This window comes from Pogoniulus pusillus, chromosome 14, assembly GCF_015220805.1.
Source record: "Pogoniulus pusillus isolate bPogPus1 chromosome 14, bPogPus1.pri, whole genome shotgun sequence".
NCBI lineage: Eukaryota > Metazoa > Chordata > Aves > Piciformes > Lybiidae > Pogoniulus > Pogoniulus pusillus.
The window spans coordinates 5,361,883-5,381,303 of record NC_087277.1 but is presented as its reverse complement, the minus strand read 5'-3'; the positions used below and the strand labels follow the sequence as shown (position 1 = coordinate 5,381,303).

At 37.3% G+C, this 19,421-nt stretch overlaps 1 protein-coding gene across 1 annotated transcript in view; it reads left to right on the top strand.

Annotated features, from left to right (window-relative positions):
* The window catches only part of CSMD3 (CUB and Sushi multiple domains 3), a 483,827-nt gene that overhangs the window by 368,060 nt on the left and 96,346 nt on the right, over positions 1–19,421 (top strand). Inside the window, exons 33-39 of the mRNA XM_064154172.1 lie at positions 1,878–1,991; positions 2,630–2,725; positions 4,090–4,293; positions 8,237–8,361; positions 10,228–10,324; positions 11,390–11,494; positions 15,652–15,770. Coding sequence (XP_064010242.1) covers positions 1,878–1,991; positions 2,630–2,725; positions 4,090–4,293; positions 8,237–8,361; positions 10,228–10,324; positions 11,390–11,494; positions 15,652–15,770 — 860 coding nt within the window. The remainder of the gene's footprint in view (positions 1–1,877; positions 1,992–2,629; positions 2,726–4,089; positions 4,294–8,236; positions 8,362–10,227; positions 10,325–11,389; positions 11,495–15,651; positions 15,771–19,421) is intronic.

Below are 19,421 nucleotides of genomic sequence, written 5' to 3'. Positions count from 1 at the left end.
ACATATATTATCTAGTAGCAACACCTGGGAATATTTATCCCAAAATATCTAACCTGGATAATGAACCTGTGTGATCTGCACTAGATTATAGTCTTGTCCTGGCCGGGTATTTGGACTTATAGAATCATAGAATCAGCCAGGTTGGAAGAGACCTCCAAGCTCATCCAGTCCAACCTAGCACCCAGCCCTGTCCAATCAACTAGACCATGGCACAAAGTACTTCATCCAGTCTTTTCTTGAACACCTCCAGGGATGGTGACCACCACCTCCCTGTCTCTTCCAACCCCCAACATCCTGTGATCCTCTGAACCAGAATTGCTCCTTTTTTCTCTCTACAGATCTTCCAGTACCTAGAAATACTTAACTATGTCCACATTTTACTTTTCTATTCTTTAAGCCATTCTCCCCTCCATTACTAGTAATAGTGATTAGGATGTAGTTGTTTTGTGGGCATTAGGATTAGAATTCATCTCAGAAAAATCTGTTTTCTTTTCTCTGCTTACTAATATGGAAAATGCAAACACCTGGGATTTGAGTGTGCTGCAGAGACTTTTGAACTTCAGCACAAAATTATCCTGCTTTAATTGAGTTGTTCTAGTAGGATGACTTGACAAAGAGTATTTTTTTTTTTTTGTGATTCTGTAGAGGTATTCTGAAAAGTGTTTTGTTGCTTTGAATCAGCTTTTTAATTCACAGATGTAAATGTGCACTGAATGTTAATGTTCTTAAGAAAAAGGAAGCATTCCTAAATTAAGTAAAGCTTTCAGAGGCTTATCAATTAATAAATCACAATGCCATAACGATGTGTCTACAGTTATAGAAGAAGATACTGCACTGAGAATATAGATGTGTGTCAGATTGGGTAGAACAAAGAATGTTAAAGTATACTCAAAAGCCTTTATTTTGTCCCCTCATTACTAGAATGCTGATGTATGGTTTATGTACATTCATTGTCTCTTTTATGCATATAGAATGCCATGTGTATCCAGTTACTGCTGTAATGGTATGAACAAACCTACTCATAAGCCAGAAATGCTAGTTAAGTGGTCAAAAAAATCCATGGATAAACATTTTGTTTATTTTAATATTTTTAAAACAACTTATTAATCTGTATTTTGGTTTTTTCTCTCTTTCTATTTTTCTCTTTTAATTTTCTTTTTTTTCTTTTCCTTTTTCTTTCTCCATTTTTACTCTTTTTAAATTTTTTTTAAAATTCTTTTTCTTTTTCTTTATTTTTTTATTATTTTTCTTTTTCTCTTTTTAATTTTTTAATTTTTTTCTCTTTTTTTTGCTTTTTTCTTTTCCTTTCCTTTCCTTTTTATTTTTCTTTTTATCTTTTTTATTTCTTTTTTATTTTTCTTTTTTTTCCCCTTTCATTTTTCTTTTCCTTTTTTTCTTCTTTTCCTTTTTTCTTTTCTGGTTTTTTCCTTTTTATTCCTTTGCCTTTTTCCTTTCTTTTTCGTTTTTCATTCCCTTTTCTTTTTCTTTTATTTTCCTTTTTCCTTTCTTTATCCTTTTTTTCTTTTAATTTTTCCTTTCTTTTTCTTTTTTTTTTCATTTTCCTCTTCCTTTTTTTGCCTTTTCCTTTTTCCTTCCTTTTTTCTTTCCCTTTTCCTATTTCTTTTTCTTTTTCTTTTTTTTCCTTCTTTCTATTTTCCTTTTTCCTTTGTCTTTTGCTTTTTTCTATACCTTTTCATTTCTTTTTCTTTTTCTCTCTTTTTTCTTTTTCTTTCTCTTTTCCCTTTTCCTTTGTCTTTTCTTTTTTCTTTTTTCTTTCCCTTTTCCTTTTCCTTTTTCCTTTTATTTCTTTTTCCCTTTGCTTTTTGTTTCTTTTATTTTATTTTCCTTATTGTTTTTCCTCCTTCCCATTCGATCAGTTGTTTTTGGCCAGTTTGTATTTTTCCAGACATCACTACATGATGTAGTTGAAGTATATGATGGCCCAACTCTGCAGTCATCTTTATTATCCTCTCTCTCAGGATCTCATTCAGGTATCCTTTAATAGAACTCTAATTAAGCTGTTATTTATTTTGTATGAATCTAGGAAGATAGCATGGTCATAGATGTTGTCACATACTTTTTAATTTAGGACAATATATGAAAGAGTGATTTGAGCTAAAAGCCTAATCACTCAAAGTGCTTTGCATTAACAAATAAAATGAAGTAAACTCAAATCTAATTTCATTTTTTTTCCTTCTTATATTTGGCTACTGTACTCAGAGTTTTAGGCTCCTTATTCTATGCCTTTATGACATTTACCTTGTGACAATCTTAAATGAGCATTACATTTTTAAGGGAAAGCAGCATATATTTGTATCAAAGTAATTTATATGGCTTGTATATATTGTGTGCAGATTGATTCAATTAACAGAGATATGGAGTTTTGAGTGCATTTTGGTTAAAGGCAACAAACCAACAAATATTCCTATTAACTGATTGTAGTCCTTCTTTTCTGAAATGACATAATGCTGCCAACAGAAAATGTCAAAATTGCACATATCTTGCAACTTTTACTGAAGCAGAACAGGGTTTTGGGTGCATTATTTCTAGCTAAAAAGATGTAGACAGTTATTTTAAAGCTTTGATAAAAAGTGGTTATGATAGCTTTGTGTTTTCTTCGTTTGAGTAGGTGAATCCCTTCCATTGAGCTCAGGTAACCAGATTACCATTAGGTTTACTTCAGTTGGACCAATAACAGCTAAAGGATTTCATTTTGTTTATCAAGGTAAGACAACCTGGAAAAATGTGAGCATTTATCATTTTTATCACAAAATGTACATCATCAGAGGGGAACATACTGACCATGTAGAGGAAAGCAGCAGCCTGTTAGCAATATAATGCTTCATTATTTCTGCATGTTTTGATAAATCACAGAACCACAGAAACATCCAGGTTGGAGAGATGCTCAGGATCACCAAGTCCAACCTATAACCCTGCTCTACAAGATTCACCTTAAACCATATCTCTAAGCACCACAACTAAATGACCATTAAACACAGAGTTGGTGACTCAAGCACCTTCCTGGGCAGCTCATTCCAGTGCCTGATCACTCCTTCCATGAAAAATTTTTTTCCTAATGTCCAATCTAAACCTGCACAGTCTCAGCTTGAGGCCATCCTCCCTTGTTCTGTCTCAAATTACCTGTGAGAAGAGACTATCATTAGCCTCTACACAGTGTCCCTTCAGGCAGTTGTAGACAGCAATGGGATCTAAATGTTTACTATCATTCTCTTTTATCTGTATTTTAAAGCTTAACTCAAATGTTAAGAAAGCACAGGAGAGGGTCTAGATTTAAGAAGATATTTACACAAAATAACTATTTCTGTTTGCTAATCTGGTTGACAAATGTTAGATCCATCTGCCTGATCTAATGGGTTTCTTTCTTAATTTAAAAATCAAATACTCTAAGTGTCATTAGAATCATAGAATCAACCAGGTTGGAAGAGACCTCCATATCATCCAGTCCAGCCCTAGCCAGTCAACTTAGATCATGGCACTAAGTGCCTCATCCAGTCTTTGCTTGAACACTTTCAGGGATGGTGACTCCACCACCTCCCTGGACAGCCCATTCCAATTAGCTGTAGGTGAATCAGTGTTCTTACTATTATTAAGATGCTTCTCTTGGTTTACATTATTTGCTTTATTGTAGATAAGATGCAGAAATGGTTATATAACAGTACTTGCAATTTGTTCTTTCAGTAAATGTAAATCCTGGTCTGATAGACAGAACAAATATTTAGATATCTCCAGAAATAAATGTAAATATCTACCTGACACAGAAATGTTATTTCAAACCCATTTATCAGCTGAATATTTCATAGTAATACTCTTTTTCAGTGCTATGTTAGGGAGATTTCACTGTGAATTTCATGTATTACTTTTCATATTGGCACAGATATCAGTGCCAATAGTAACAGAGACATCAAAAATGCCCAACTTGTATTCTGGAGATTTATTTGAGGATTGTGAAAATATTCTTAACCAGCTAATAACTGAATGTTTATTTTAGTCATTCTGTATGTTTCTGGTTTAAAATTTATGTTTGCCAAATCTGAAAGTAAGAATCTACAACTGTTTGTGTCTTTGTAGCTGTTCCAAGAACAAGTGCAACACAGTGCAGCTCTGTGCCTGAACCTAGATTTGGAAAAAGGATTGGAAATGAATTTGCAGTTGGGTCATTGGTTCTCTTTGAGTGCAATCCAGGCTATATCCTCCATGGGTCAACAGCAATTAGATGTGATACAGTACCAAATGCATTGGCACAATGGAATGATTCACTCCCTACATGTGTTGGTGAGTTTTTAAGGCTTTGTAGCAGAACCAATTAGTGCCTAAAATGTAACTATTCTGTTTAGCTCAATGTGTTCCTTCTTTGTCACTTAGACAGAATTTTAGTCTTACGTACTTTTATTCACTCTCTTCTTTGTTCAAGGTTAAGATTTTATTCCTTTTTGTATTCTAACCTTGCTGTGGCATTTCACAAGTTTTATGAACATACACTCTGCTGCTATAAATTTTACATGCCTGTCTGTCTCTTAATCAAGACTCAGAAATACCATTTTGTGTCCTGACTGCTTGCAAGACTCTGCTCTCAACTTGCATACCTCCAGCAAGGTATTGCAAGCTATTGAAAGAGTATTTAGAATGTAGAATTTTGTCTGCTGACACCTCAGTACTTGTCATAAAAAGTAATTTTTCAGATCAGAAAATATATTTTATCAAGTTGTAGCCATACAAAATTAAATTCTCAATTTGATGTGCATCCACTGACAATTATAAAGCAGATTTGCACCAAGTAGTAATTGTGCTGAAAAGCCCCATGGTAAAGAGTTCAAATGGAGCATTTTTCCATAGGTTTGTCTCAAGGACAAATAAGACACATTTACATATTACATTTTATTAGAGTTTGGCTTGTTTATTTATACAGAAAAGAAAATGAGTTAGTTGTGAATGGAATTTGTTATCAATTGCACAGATGTTTTTGCAACGTGGCCAAGCTTTTCCATGTGTAACATCTGTTGCAGTACAGACTCTATTATGCATTAATTTTTTGCATACGTTGAAAAAGAACCATTTAGAGAATGAAAACATCTGAAGAACTCCATTTCCAACCAAAACAGCAAATATATGTATGAGATAGTTACTTTTCATAACAGAGCACAGATCTTTCATAACAATTATCCTAACCCCTTGCAAACCCATATCATGATATTGACTCTGTTACTGAGAAGTAGATAAGCAATGGTTTAGATAGACGGACAAAAGGAAAAGAGGAGACATTTCTATTTAGTTTGATTTTGAATCTTCTGTGCTAATCAGCTGATGGTGCATGGTAGAATAATATAAAATATTAACAGAGAATAAGTACCACTGGGGTAACAATAATATAATATTAAATATAACAATAAAAAGTAATTATATATTTCTAATTATTACTTATACTATTATAGTCATATTTATATATATTATATCATTAGATGATTATCCATGTTATATTATTATATACTATATTGTTATGCTTACATTAATTATATAATTTATATAATTGTATATTGTGTAATATATAATAAACTAATAATATGATAATAAGCCATCTATTATACAAAAATAATGTTTCTTTAGATATTTTTCAGTTGTAGAATTACAACAATGTATATACTAATAAGAACCCAAACTATATAGGCTGCATTTCCTTTATTCTCAGTGATTAGAGTTTAATCATTATAATTGTACTGTTTGGCTCCTTGAAATACATTCATAGAATCATAGACTAGAATCATAGAATCAGTCAGGGTTGGAAGGGACTACAAGGATTAGCTAGTTCCAAACCCCTTGCCATGGCCATGGACACCCTACCCTAGATCAGGCTGCCCACAGCCTCAGCCAGTCTGGCCTTAAACACCTCCAGGGATGGGGACTCAACCACCTCCCTCGGCAACCCATTCCAGCCTCTCACCACTCTCATGCTCAATGACTTCCTCCTCATGTCCAGCCTTAACCTACCCATCTCCAGCTTCACTCCATTGCCCCCAGTCCTGTCGCTCCCTGATAGCCTAAAAAGTCCCTCCCCAGCCTTTTTGTAGGCCCCCTTCAGATACTTAAAGGCCACAACTCTTTCAGTCTGTCCTCATAGCAGAGCTGCTGCAGCCCTCTGAGCATCCTTGTGGCCCTTTTCTGGACATGCTCCAGCACCTCCACATCCTTCTTGGAATAGGGATTCCAGAGCTGGATTGAGTACTCCAGATGGGGTCTCATCAGGGCAGAGTAGAGGGGGAGAATCACCTCCAGATTTCCTTGTGTTTCTGATATAACAACAAAGTGCTGAAATAATTATTTTGGCCTTTGATCACAATATCTTACAGACAATACCTGTTTTAATCTGTGGAAGAGAAAGGTGTCTGTCTCTAGGGAGGTTGAACTAAGGGTTAGAGATCACCTTATGTGTGAAAATCACTGTGGCAATAAAGCTGATAAAATATATAAGGTGAAAATTGCATTGAACTATATCAGTTCAGTAATTGAAATGGCAGACAGGACTGTATTATATTAACTCAAGTGAATGCTGAATCTTTCCCTACAGATAGCAGACATCAATCATTCTGTCTGTTCATCCTTTTATGACTAATTATTTAAACCCTTTAAACGACACTGACCTTTAGTTTATCCATGCAGTTCCAAATAGATTCTATAAATTATATGCCACAAAAATGTAGCTACAACATTCATAATTAAGATAAGTTGCCTTCTCCAAATCCTCCAAATTATTTTCTAGCTCCTCTTTTACAGATCTAATGAAATCTTTTCCCAACTTTGTAGTGTTGCAAAGAAGTGATATATTTGCTTCTAATGGTTTTGATAAACCATCTCATCAATCTTTTTTCTTCAGCCTCTTAAATACCACCAGCATGTCTGTAGCTAAATTAAGATGTAATATGCTTTGTCCCTGTTAGAACTTGTAATGATCTAGATGAGATACATCCAAGTTGAACATTAAGAAAGGAAACTTGATGGCACTGGATGTCTCTGTCCTATTTAATGAATAACATTTTTATTAATCCACAGGCATGGTTATGATGAGTGCAGGCTTGCAACCATTCATCAATTTCTTTATTAATGTGATAGATCCATAGTCTGTAATGAGATAAATCACAGAAGCAAAGAGAACAGTCAAGGAACTGAGACTGGCACTATTAATTATTTAGACAACAACAAAATAGCAATATTAAGAATAATATATCCTTTTTTATGACGTGTTTCTGATCTTTTGTACTAAAATAATACATAACTGTTCAAACTTCATTCTGAACTTCTGAAATAATGCTTATTTTTGGAAGATTATTAGAACACAGTGGAATGGGTTTCATTTTGCTGAAGGACAATTAAATAAGAGGAACGTGAGCACGATTTTGTCAGGTAGAAAAATGACATCATTCCCATTTTCATAGAATCATAGAATCAACCAGGTTAGAAGAGACCTTCAAGATCATCCAGTTCAGCCTAGAACCCAGCTCTATCCAATCAACCAAACCATGGCACTAAATGCCTCAGCCAGGCTTTTCTTGAATACCTCCAGGGACGGTGCCTCCACCACCTCCCTGGGCAGCCCATTCCAATGCCAATCACTCTCTCTGCCAACATCTTCCTCCTAACATCCAGCTTGTACCTCCCCCAGCACAAATTGAGACTGTGTCCCCTTGTTCTATTCCTGCTTGCATGGGAGAAGAGCCCAACCCCACCTGGCTACAGCCTCCCTTCAGGTAGTTGTAGACAGCAATGAGGTCCCCACTGAGCCTCCTCTTCTCCAGGCTAAACAACCCCAGCTCCTTCAGCCTCTCCTCATAGAGTTTGTGTTCCAGGCCCCTCACCAGCTTTGTTGCCCTTCTCTGGACACCTTCCAGCATCTCAATGTCTCTCTTGCATTGAGGGGCCCAGAACTGGACACAGTACTCAAGGGGTGGCCTGACCAGTGTTGAGTACAGGGGAAGAACAACCTCCCTCGTCCTACTGGCCACACTGTTCCTGATGATGGGGTGTATTTTTTTGGTCATTTATGAAAGGGATTTTGAGATATAAAAAAATTATTTACCGTAGATGAATATAATTTTTTTTAATGTAGCAAAAATTTACATTTTTTTTTCCAGTCATGATGTTCTGAACATTGAATGAACTTCTGTAGTAACTTTTCTCACTTCTGAAGCTCCTTAATTCTTGTCTTGCCTTATGCATTTCCCTTCAGTGCCCTGTGGTGGAATTTTAACTAAGCGCAAAGGGACCATTTTGTCTCCTGGCTACCCTGAACCTTATGACAACAATCTGAATTGTGTGTGGAAAATTACAGTACCTGAGGGAGCTGGGATTCAAGTAAGTGCTGTTTGCTTGTTATCATGTTTAAGACTCTTTTCCTGATTCAAAAGCATGGAAAAAAAGTCATTCCTGTATTTTTTCTATCTCAGTGATGATTCTCACAACGGGATTTATTGCCCATTTTCTTATTCACACAGTTGTTAAAAGTTGCAAGAGTAGCACAGATCTTAAAAGATAATGTTTGTAACTTTTTCTTCCAGAATGTATGGATCTCCTCTAAGAGGGTGAAATAAAGTCTGTTGCTTCCATAAACTCCTTTATATTATATTGTTCTAGAAACTCTGTTATCCATAGTTACATTTAATATTTTATGTTATATCTTTCTAGAAACTCTATTATCCAGAGATAGATTTCATACTTTACATTATACCTTTCTAGAAACTCTGTTACCCAAAGTTTCATACTTTATATCTCTCTAGAAACTCTGTTATCCAAAGTTTCCTACTTTATATCTTTCTAGAAACTCTGTTATCCAAAGTTTCATACTTTATATCTTTCTAGAAACTCTGTTACCCAAAGTTTCATACTTTATATCTTTCTAGAAACTCTGTTATCCAGAGTTACATTTCACACTTTATATTATATCTTTCTAGAAACTCTGTTATCCAAAGTTTCATACTTTATACCTCTCTAGAAACTCTGTTACCCAAAGTTTCATACTTTATATCTTTCTAGAAACTCTGTTATCCAAAGTTTCATACTTTATACCTCTCTAGAAACTCTGTTATCCAGAGTTACATTTCACACTTTATATTATATCTTTCTAGAAACTCTGTTATCCAAAGTTTCATACTTTATATCTTTCTAGAAACTCTGTTATCCAGAGTTACATTTCACACTTTATATTATATCTTTCTAGAAACTCTGTTATCCAAAGTTTCGTACTTTATACCTCTCTAGAAACTCTGTTACCCAAAGTTTCATACTTTATATCTTTCTAGAAACTCTGTTATCCAAAGTATCATACTTTATACCTCTCTAGAAACTCTGTTATCCAGAGTTACATTTCACACTTTATATTATATCTTTCTAGAAACTCTGTTATCCAAAGTTTCATACTTTATACCTCTCTAGAAACTCTGTTATCCAAAGTTTCATACTTTATATCTTTCTAGAAACTCTGTTATCCAAAGTTTCATACTTTATATCTTTCTAGAAACTCTGTTATCCAAAGTTTCATACTTTATATCTTTCTAGAAACTCTGTTATCCAGAGTTACATTTCACACTTTATATTATATCTTTCTAGAAACTCTGTTATCCAAAGTTTCATACTTTATACCTCTCTAGAAACTCTGTTATCCAAAGTTTCGTACTTTATACCTCTCTAGAAACTCTGTTACCCAAAGTTTCATACTTTATACCTCTCTAGAAACTCTGTTATCCAAAGTTTCATACTTTATATCTTTCTAGAAACTCTGTTATCCAAAGTTTCATACTTTATATCTTTCTAGAAACTCTGTTAGCCAGAGTTACATTTCACACTTTATATTATATCTTTCTAGAAACTCTGTTATCCAAAGTTTCATACTTTATACCTCTCTAGAAACTCTGTTATCCAAAGTTTCATACTTTATATCTCTCTAGAAACTCTGTTATCCAAAGTTTCATACTTTATACCTCTCTAGAAACTCTGTTATCCAAAGTTTCATACTTTATATCTTTCTAGAAACTCTGTTTTCCAGAGTTACATTTCACACTTTATATTGTATATTTCTAGAAACTCTGTTATCCAGAGTTACATTTCATGCTTTATATTATATCCTTCTAGAAACTCTGTTATCCACAGTTACATTTCAGTATGTTTCAATGTGAAGTAGGAATTGGTCCTTTCAAATACTAGCAGAATTCTTTTTGTTCATAGGTGCAAGTGGTGAGTTTTGCCACGGAACACAACTGGGATTCCTTAGACTTTTATGATGGTGCTGACAACAATGCCCCAAGGCTTGGGAGTTATTCAGGTAATTGAGGGGATTTTGCAATAAATGTTTCACACATTTGGCTCTTTATTGTAAACACACAGCTCTTTCTAGTTCTTTGTGTGTGTGCGTGTGTGTATCTTTGTCTGCCTGTAATTAATACCAGGTAATAGCTTTTCTGTTTTCATCAGTAGTCTACTAGAAGACTTTCATAAAGTTAATCTGGTATAGGCAGTCCATCTCTCCTGTTTTGGCAGGGGGGTTGGACTAGATGATCTTTCAAGTTCCTTTCCAACCTCTGACATTCTGTGTGATTCTCTGTGTGTGTGAATATTGGAAAATGTTAGAAACAGAACAACACTCAGAGGTTCTCCAACTAGGTATCTATTAATCCTACTTTTTGCCCACTCCTATAGGAAGGTCCAAAAATACAAAACTCTGAATGAGATGCCTGCTGAGGCTGTACATGACTGAAGAATCTGTTCATTATCTTTATGTTGAATAAATAAGACAGTTGTGTTTGCCTTTTTCTTAGTTTTAATTTATTCATGTATATGGGATGAGATCATAGATGATAAGATTGCTGTCTGGGGCTGAAACACAAGTAAATCACGTTTCAACAAATAGCCCTGCAAAAGATGTTCACTGCTGATTGATATCTTTGACTATTACATTTTAAGCTATTCCAGTTAAAGGATTTATTGCTGCTTTTCTGAAAAAGCTACTGAATATTTCTCTTTTTTTTGTGTGTGAAAGCATGCAGCATAAATTTATACTAGACCTTGCTTCACTAAGTGTCTGCAGTTCCTGTCTCTCATATTACATGTGGTGCACATGTAATGCAAATGTATGCATGTAATGCATTTATGAACATGCATACATGTAATGCACATGAAAATGTAACAAACATTTATAGGGACAGATATTTGATAGCATCCATGATGACAAAACATGGTGGAATAAGTTATGCAACTTTTCTCTCTCCTCCTCCCATCCTCTCTCCTCTCACTTCCTCTTTATCTTTCTCTTTATACTCACCTGCACATTATGTATGTATTTAGTTCAGTTTCTATGCACTTCAATAATATTTTTTTTTTCTCTTTTCAGGTACAACCATACCTCCACTTCTCAACAGCACATCAAATAATCTGTACCTAAATTTTCAGTCTGATATCAGTGTTTCAGCTGCTGGCTTTCATCTTGAGTACACAGGTAATGGAGGAATGTTCTATTACTTAAGAGTTCTTGCTGGTTCCAGACGTCAGGTCTACCTAAGCTATATGGAAGATGAATATTCAATGTTGTTGTGGGTAATGAGCTGTGTAAGTTTACTTCAAGTCATAGAATCATAGAATCAACCAGGTTGGAAGAGACCTCCAAGATCATCCAGTCCAACCTAGCACCCAGCCCTAGCCAGTCAATTAGACCATGGCACTAAGTGCCTCATCCAGGCTTTTCTTGAATACCTCCAGGGATGGTGACTCCACCACCTCCCTGGGCAGCCCATTCCAATGCCAATCACTCTCTCTGCCAACAACTTCCTCCTAACATCCAGCCTAGACCTTCCCTGGCACAGCTTGAGACTGTGTCCCCTTGTTCTATTGCTGGCTGCCTGGCAGAAGAGAACAACCCCACCTGGCTACAGCCTCCCTTCGGGTAGTTGTAGACAGCAATAAGGTCACCCCTGAGCCTCCTCTTCTCCAGCCTAAACAACCCCAGCTTCCTCAGCCTCTCCTCGTAGCGTTTGTGTTCCAGGTCCCTCACCAGCCTTGGTGCCCTTCTCTGGACACCTTCCAGCACCTCAACATCTCTCTTGAATTGAGAAGCCCAGAACTGGACACAGCACTCAAGGTGTGGCCTGACCAGTGTTGAGCACAGGGGAAGAATAACCTCCCTCATCCTACTGGTCCTCAGTACATAACTCGTTTAATTCCAAGTGAGCAAGATCAGGCTTCCAACCTGTACTGTTGGGACTGGGAAATTTAGCCCCTCCTGCTTTCACTTTTTTTTTTTTTTTTTTTTTTTTTTTGGATCTCTGGAAGGCTTCTCTGAGCATACAGCAGCTAAGAGTAGACACAGACATGCTTATATGACAAGCTTACTCCCAGACTATAAGCTACTAATATAAGTCATGCAGTCAAAGCAAGTGTGCTGATGTGGGGCATTTAAATTTATCTTTTTGACAGTTAAGAATTACTGATTGAAGAAAAATAATAACAAACAGGCTTTTAAGACAAACTCCCTTGTTTCCCACTGGACACCTCAGCACACACTTCTTTGTTCTAGTCAAATGTTACAGTTTGTCCCTTTGGTGAGATAAAGGCAGTGCAGCAAATCGGGTCAGTATTATGTTTCCTTACAGCCCCACTTCTCAGTGCCTGCATGGGTGGGCAGCTGGGCTCCAGCCCCAGCTTAGCAAAGTGTTTTGGCTGCAGAATCTGCTCAGTAAGTTTTTTCTCTCCACCCTCCTGCAATGAAGTCTCCTTTCTCCTGCTTCTCTAGCATTTTCTTACGGATACATTCACAGAAGCATATCTGACTCTCAACTGTGCTCTGTGCTGGGCTGTTTGCACATGTTGGAACCAGCTGGAATCCTCTGTTTTCAGCACAGCCACTTCTTTTTATATATGCAGCCTCACACCCTGTGACCCTCTGCCATTATCTTTAAAATCTGTACAATGCAATAATAAGTTTACTGTACAGTATGTATTTTATCTATACGTGTAGGACACATATAGACAAAAATTAGGACAAAATCAGTCACTCGGTGAAAATGAGAGACTGAATAAATTGCAAATAGCAGCTGTGCTTCTTAACTAACTGACAAATGCTCATAGGTTGGTAACACAATGGCATTATTTCAGGTGTTTTTTTTCTTCTTGCTGAGTACCTCATCAGCAGAAAAGGCTATAATTATAAACATACTTTCTGCCTAAATAAAATTGCCTTCAGCTGACTGGCAGGAGCTCTGGCAGTCACTAATATTTTGTTGCAGCTTTTATTTATTTGTTTTCCTTCCAGCTGTGCAGTTCCCTATGCTCATATTGGTTTTGGTGTCTGATCTGCATCATTATGTCATGGTTATTTCTTGTCAGTTTTACAGTATGCAGATCTCATGCTCTGCTTGTCTGATTAGCCAGTCGGAGAACACGGCCTTGCAAAATTGCTGCCTGATCGCTTGTCTATAACTAAACATTAATTATAGGTTAGAATGATTCCTTGAAATGCAGCTACTGTCTTAGCTGCTAACAATTTTGGAGGGGAGTGTTCTGGTTTAGAGCTTCCCAGAGACTCAAAGCTCAAAAGAACAATGCTATATATACAGGATACCTCCCCCTCTCCCCTTTGAACAAAGGAATTAGGTAGAAAGAGGAAAAAGGAGTAAAACGCTCAAAGAAAACTGATTTTGGTAGTTAAAAATAACTTTAACAATAAATAAAGACTATGTAAGGTAAGGGGAGTTTGCAAAGGTATAGGAGAGGGAAAATAGGGACAGTCTCAAGTTGTGCCAGGGTAGGTATAGGCTGGATATTGGGAAGAAGTTCTTCACAGAGAGAGTGATTTCCCATTGGAATGGGCTGCCCAGGGAGGTGGTGGAGGCACCATTCCTGGGGGTCTTCAAGAAAAGACTGGATGAGGCACTTAGTGCCATGGTCTTCTCCCAGGCAACCAGCATCAGAAGAAGGGGACACAGTCTCAAGTTGTGCCAGGAGAGGTCTAGGCTGCATGTTAGGAAGAAGTTCTTTACAGAGGGAGTGATTGGCATTGGAATGGGCTACTCAGTTTGGTGGTGAAGTTACCATCCTTGGAGGTGTTCAAGAAAAGCCTGGATGAGGCACTTAGTGCCAGGGTCTAGCTGACTGGATAGGGCTGGGTGCTAGGTTGGACTGGATGATCTTGGAGGTCTCTTCTATGATGCTTTGGTCCCTGAGTAAGTTTCCTGTACAAAGATAAAAATACAAAACATTCCAGGCAGAGGGAAGGAGAGAAGAACTGAGCTGCTGCTGCTGCTGAGCTCCTAGTGCAAGCTGCATACAAGTGGCTGGCTGCCATGATTGCAAGTTAAGAAGCTGCGAATGAGGTGCTGCTGGCAGTGGAGGGTCAGTGCAGAAAGGTGGTTTCTAAACCACCCACCATTAAATACATCATTTTGAAAATGAAACTGGCCAATAGGCACTAGCATCATTCTGGCCAGTGAATTCAAAGCATTGTGCCTGTACATTGAGGGGCAGCACAAGACACCTGACACATGGTGCTAAGCCCCTATCTCTCAAGGCTTTGCTGGGGCCAGGCCCTTATTGTTTGCTCATCTACTCCCAGACCCATAACAGGAGGAGAGCAAGGGTTAAACTGGCCTGGCAGGAGTTATGCCCTACCAGGACACATGGGGAGTGACATCTTCCACTAGACCAGGAGCCCAGGCTGCTCAAAGCCCCATCCAGCCTGGCAAGGAGTACTTCCAGGGAGGGCTCATTGACAGGTTTTCTAGACAAATAATAACTCCATGTCCAAATAACTGAAATGTGTAGCGTACTGCCCACATACAACTTTCATCTCTACATAAATAAAGATTTCACAGTATATTACTTCAAGCATTGGTCTATGCTGGGAAAAACAGCTACATTTGTGCATATGTGTGAATCTGAACAAATGTAGTGTGTTTGTTGTGGGAGTGTAGAAACCCAAAGTGTATGCAAAGATGTAATGATTTAAGAACATTGATGTTCTTCAGTAGAGATCCAGTTAGATCAGTGAAGTACAATGTTTTGCATGGTTAACAATGAATTAACTTCTCATGTGCAAGTGGCAGAGTTATGTGATATAAAAATCATATAGGCTTTGGGATGGAGTGAGGAAATGGCAAAGCAATCTCTAAACCTGTATCTTTATTGGAAACAAATGGAAACTTTAAGGGCAAGTAGGAAGTACAGTTGGGGAACACAATGCAGCTTCTGAATGAAGATTTTTGTGTGTTATGTGTTTATTTTGTAAATATATGCTCAAAAATAAACATAAAATATTGTGCTTTTGTTGGAGTTAATGAAGTAAGCTTGATGATATTCAAAGTACAGAATAGGATTAGGTGACTGTAATAATTCCATACAATCTGTTAATATACAATCTATAAATTGGTAGTATAAAAAATATATAATAGAAAATGCTGTCAAGATCATTTTGAAAGTGAAAATAGAGGTAGATTATAACAAAATTCCTCTACTCCATATTGTGAAATAATGACATGACTTTGTAGAATAAAAGAGGAAAGATATAAAACAATACAGTGCACCTATGTACACAGAATTTTTTATGTGATTCTAAACCCAGATTTTATGCTCCTTAGAAAATCTGAATTCCTCGATTTTTTGCAGCTATAGGTTTGGACTCTTGTCCTGAACCACAAACTCCAAGCAATGGGATCAAAATTGGAGACAGATACATGGTTGGAGATGTGGTGTCTTTTCAGTGTGATCAGGGATATTCTCTTCAGGTGAGCTAAATTTTCAGTTTCAAATGTTGCCTTTTAGAATCACAGAATCATTTTGTTGGTAAAGAGCATTAACATCATCAAGTCCATCTAACTCTTCTGGTGCTAAACCATGTCACATAGCACAACATCTGTGCATCATTTAAACACCCCCAGAGGTGGGGATTCAACCACCTTCCTAGGGATGTTATTTTCAGTGTTTGTGAGAACACTTTCTGTGATAAAGTTTCTTCTGATGTCCAACATAAACCTTCCCTGGTGCAACCTGAGGCCATTTGCTCTTGTCTTAGGAAGAGGAGACCAGCACCAACCTCACTCCAACCTCCTTTCAGACAGTTGTAGAATCATAGAATCATAGAATCAACCAGGTTGGAAGAGACCTCCAAGATCATCCAGTCCAACCTAGCACCCAGCCCTAACCAATCAACTAGACCATGGCACTAAGTGCCTCATCCAGGCTTTTCTTGAAGACCCCCAGGGACGGTGCCTCCACCACCTCCCTGGGCAGCCCATTCCAATGGGAAATCACTCTCTCTGTGAAGGCACCGTCCCTGGGAGTCTTCAAGAAAAGACTGGATGAGGCACTCAGTGACATGGTCTAGTTGACTGGCTAGGGCTGGGTGATAGGTTGGACTCGATGATCTTGGAGGTCTCTTCCAACCTGGTTGATTCTATGTAACTAACTTCTTCCTAATATCCAGCCTATGCCTACCCTGGCACAACTTGAGACTGTGTCCCCTTGTTCTATTGCTGGTTGCCTGGGAGAAGAGGCCACCCCCCACCTGGCTACAATGCCCCTTCAGGTAGTTGTAGACAGTAATAAGATCACCCCTGAGCCTCCTCTTCTCCCTCAGCCTCTCTTTCTTTAGGCTAAACAGTCCCAGCTCCCTCAGTGACTCCTCGCAAGACCTGTTCCTTGGATCCTTTGACAGCTTTGTTGTCTCTCCCTGGACCCTATCCATCATCATAGCTTCTTTTTTGCAGTGAGAGGCCCAAAACTGAACCCAGTACTCAAGGTGTGGCCTCACCAGTGCGGAGTGCATGGGAACAGTCACTTCTATTTTTGCTTCTTGTCTCACTATTCCTGATACAGGCCAGGATGTTGTTGACCTTCTTGGCCACCTGATCACACTGATGGCTCATACTCAGCCAGCTGACATTCCAACACCCCCAGGTCTTTCTCTACTGAGCAGTTTTCCAATCACTCTTTCCCAAGACTAGACAGTTGCATGGGGTTGTTATGACCTACCTTCCTTCCTACCCTCAAGCAGATCAACACTTCCTCCTAGCTTATTGTCATCTGCAGGCATATTGAAGGGTGTACTCAATCCCTTCATCCAGATCATTGATGAAGATATTAATGAGAATTGACCTGAATACTGAGCCCTGGGGAACAGAACTTGTGCCTAGCTGCCAAGTGGATTTATCTCCATTCACCATCATGTTCAGTTTTTTAATGGGGTTATGGACACTGAACCCTTCAGGAGCTGGGAACACATGATGAGTCTGCAGGAATGATAGACTTCTTTTGTCTAATAAATTAGCAACTATCCAAGCATTCCATCAGAAGTACATGACTATGTGCTTTCTCTGTGTTAGTGATAATAGATTGTAATCTATTATTGATGCCATCTTTGCTATTCGTAACTGAGCTGTGCAATGTTGACAAACTAAGTCACTTGATTAGTAATTATTAATAGTTATTTATGTACCAGAGGAAAAAGAAAGTGGAGAGAAATAATAAGAACAAACAAAGAGGAAATAAATGCTTTTTTCCTCAATAAATCTGATAGTCTGCTCTTTTGTTTCAGTAATTTCTCAAGGTTTTTTATCCAAAAAGGTCTTTCATATCTGGGTGTATTTTTGCTGAGCAAATTTGCTATGCTCTTGTATCAGCAAAAGGTGTAGCTGGAGGCAATGCAGTGATTGTGAAGTGTGGCTGATTTGCCACTTTTGGTTGCTTAGCATATATATAATCAGTAGGAATCTATCTGAAAGATCTTGAACTTACTTTTTAAAATGTGTACATTTGTACTATGGAATGAAATCCAAAACTAAATATTCTTTCCTCTTGAGACACCTTCTGAAAGGACCAAGTTTCCGAGTGACAAGTTACTATTTTCAGCAAGTATGTCTTTTGGTTTTGGTTTTGTTCTGTTTTGTTCTGTTTTGATTAAGTTGTTTTTTTCTCATTTGTGGCTCTGCAGACTGCAATATCCCCACTTTAGCTCTTTGAGAGTGAAAAAAGAGAGGAAACAATCACACTACCTATGCTCAGTAAAAAGGAAAGTCTTAAAGACATAAGTTTTCAATGTAAAGGCAAATGATTAATCACTAATGGAGTTATCTACCTTTAGATTAAAATAGCAAAAGGATAGCTTCTCTGCCTCTCTTCATGAACCTCAGTCTGGCTTGTTACACATATTGATGAGTGCCAGGCCTAACTTACTGAAGTGGAGTTTTAAAAATGCTCATGGTTTCATATATTTATTTTACTTAATACTGTGAAGACTCCAATACTGGCATTATATCTACTGCAATAATATATATCGATTTTGTGGGGGTTTTTAAATTAAAAATTCCTCTTTTAGAAGTATTGTGATAGAAATTAACCTCGTCTACTTCCAGATCTTAACTGCCCTTTGGAATTGAGACCCATATCCCAGTTTTGCCTTCAAGACTGAGTCCCTAGTTGTGTCTGCAGCCTTCGAGCATTTCAAGGATAACTGAAATGTTCTGTGACTGCAGCTCTGACAGTGACTATTGAAGCTGCCTGATTTTAGTTGCTCATTCTTGGAAGCAATCTGATAATACTTTTTTTTTTTTTCTCTTCTTTGTTTAATTTCAGATTTAAATACAAACGTGTGAGCAGATAAGGCACAATAAATACATTTTAAAACCCCATAAAATATTGGAGCACAGGCTGTGCAAACACATATAAGCCCTTTTCCCTCTGTGTTGTTCTTCTGGAGATTTAAGAGGAAGAACTAACTTTTCATGGGAAGGTTAAAAGATACATGATTTTCTTTTCTACTAGGTTGCCTTAAAATGTATACTATAGGGCTTTGCAAGATATCCCAAGCACAAATCTCTCTTCAGATTCTTCTTTTTCATATGCTGTCTCTGGAAGGCAATTATACTTGGATGAGGCTGATGAACAACACAGAGGGTCACTCTCACGTGTCTTGGAACAAATCTGTAACAGATTGCTTTGAAACCGTAACACCTCAGCTGTTGTAAAAGAGAAATTCCCTAAATATCTCAGCTTTTGGCAACTTAAGCCAACTGTTTCTGGAGTGAGAGTAAGGACTGCATTTAGAATAGGTATTAAGATGTATAGGTATTACAAATTTGAGAGGTAAAGTTACTACTGTGTAGTGTGTATAATTTGTGTCTTCTTATCACGTTGCACAAATGATGCAAATCAGTACTATGTAAGTATTACTTAAATAAGACCTCAGGTTTCTAGACCCTTCCCAAATATTGTAGAATTCAGCTGAATATTGTTATATTGATAGAAATAATATTGAAGATATAGATACAATTGTCTGGTTGGCTGCCAGTCATAGTCTTCTGTGTTGTAATAAGGTATGATAAAACTCACATTATTAGTTTTATATATTCTGATGATGTTTTTAATTACAATATCACTTA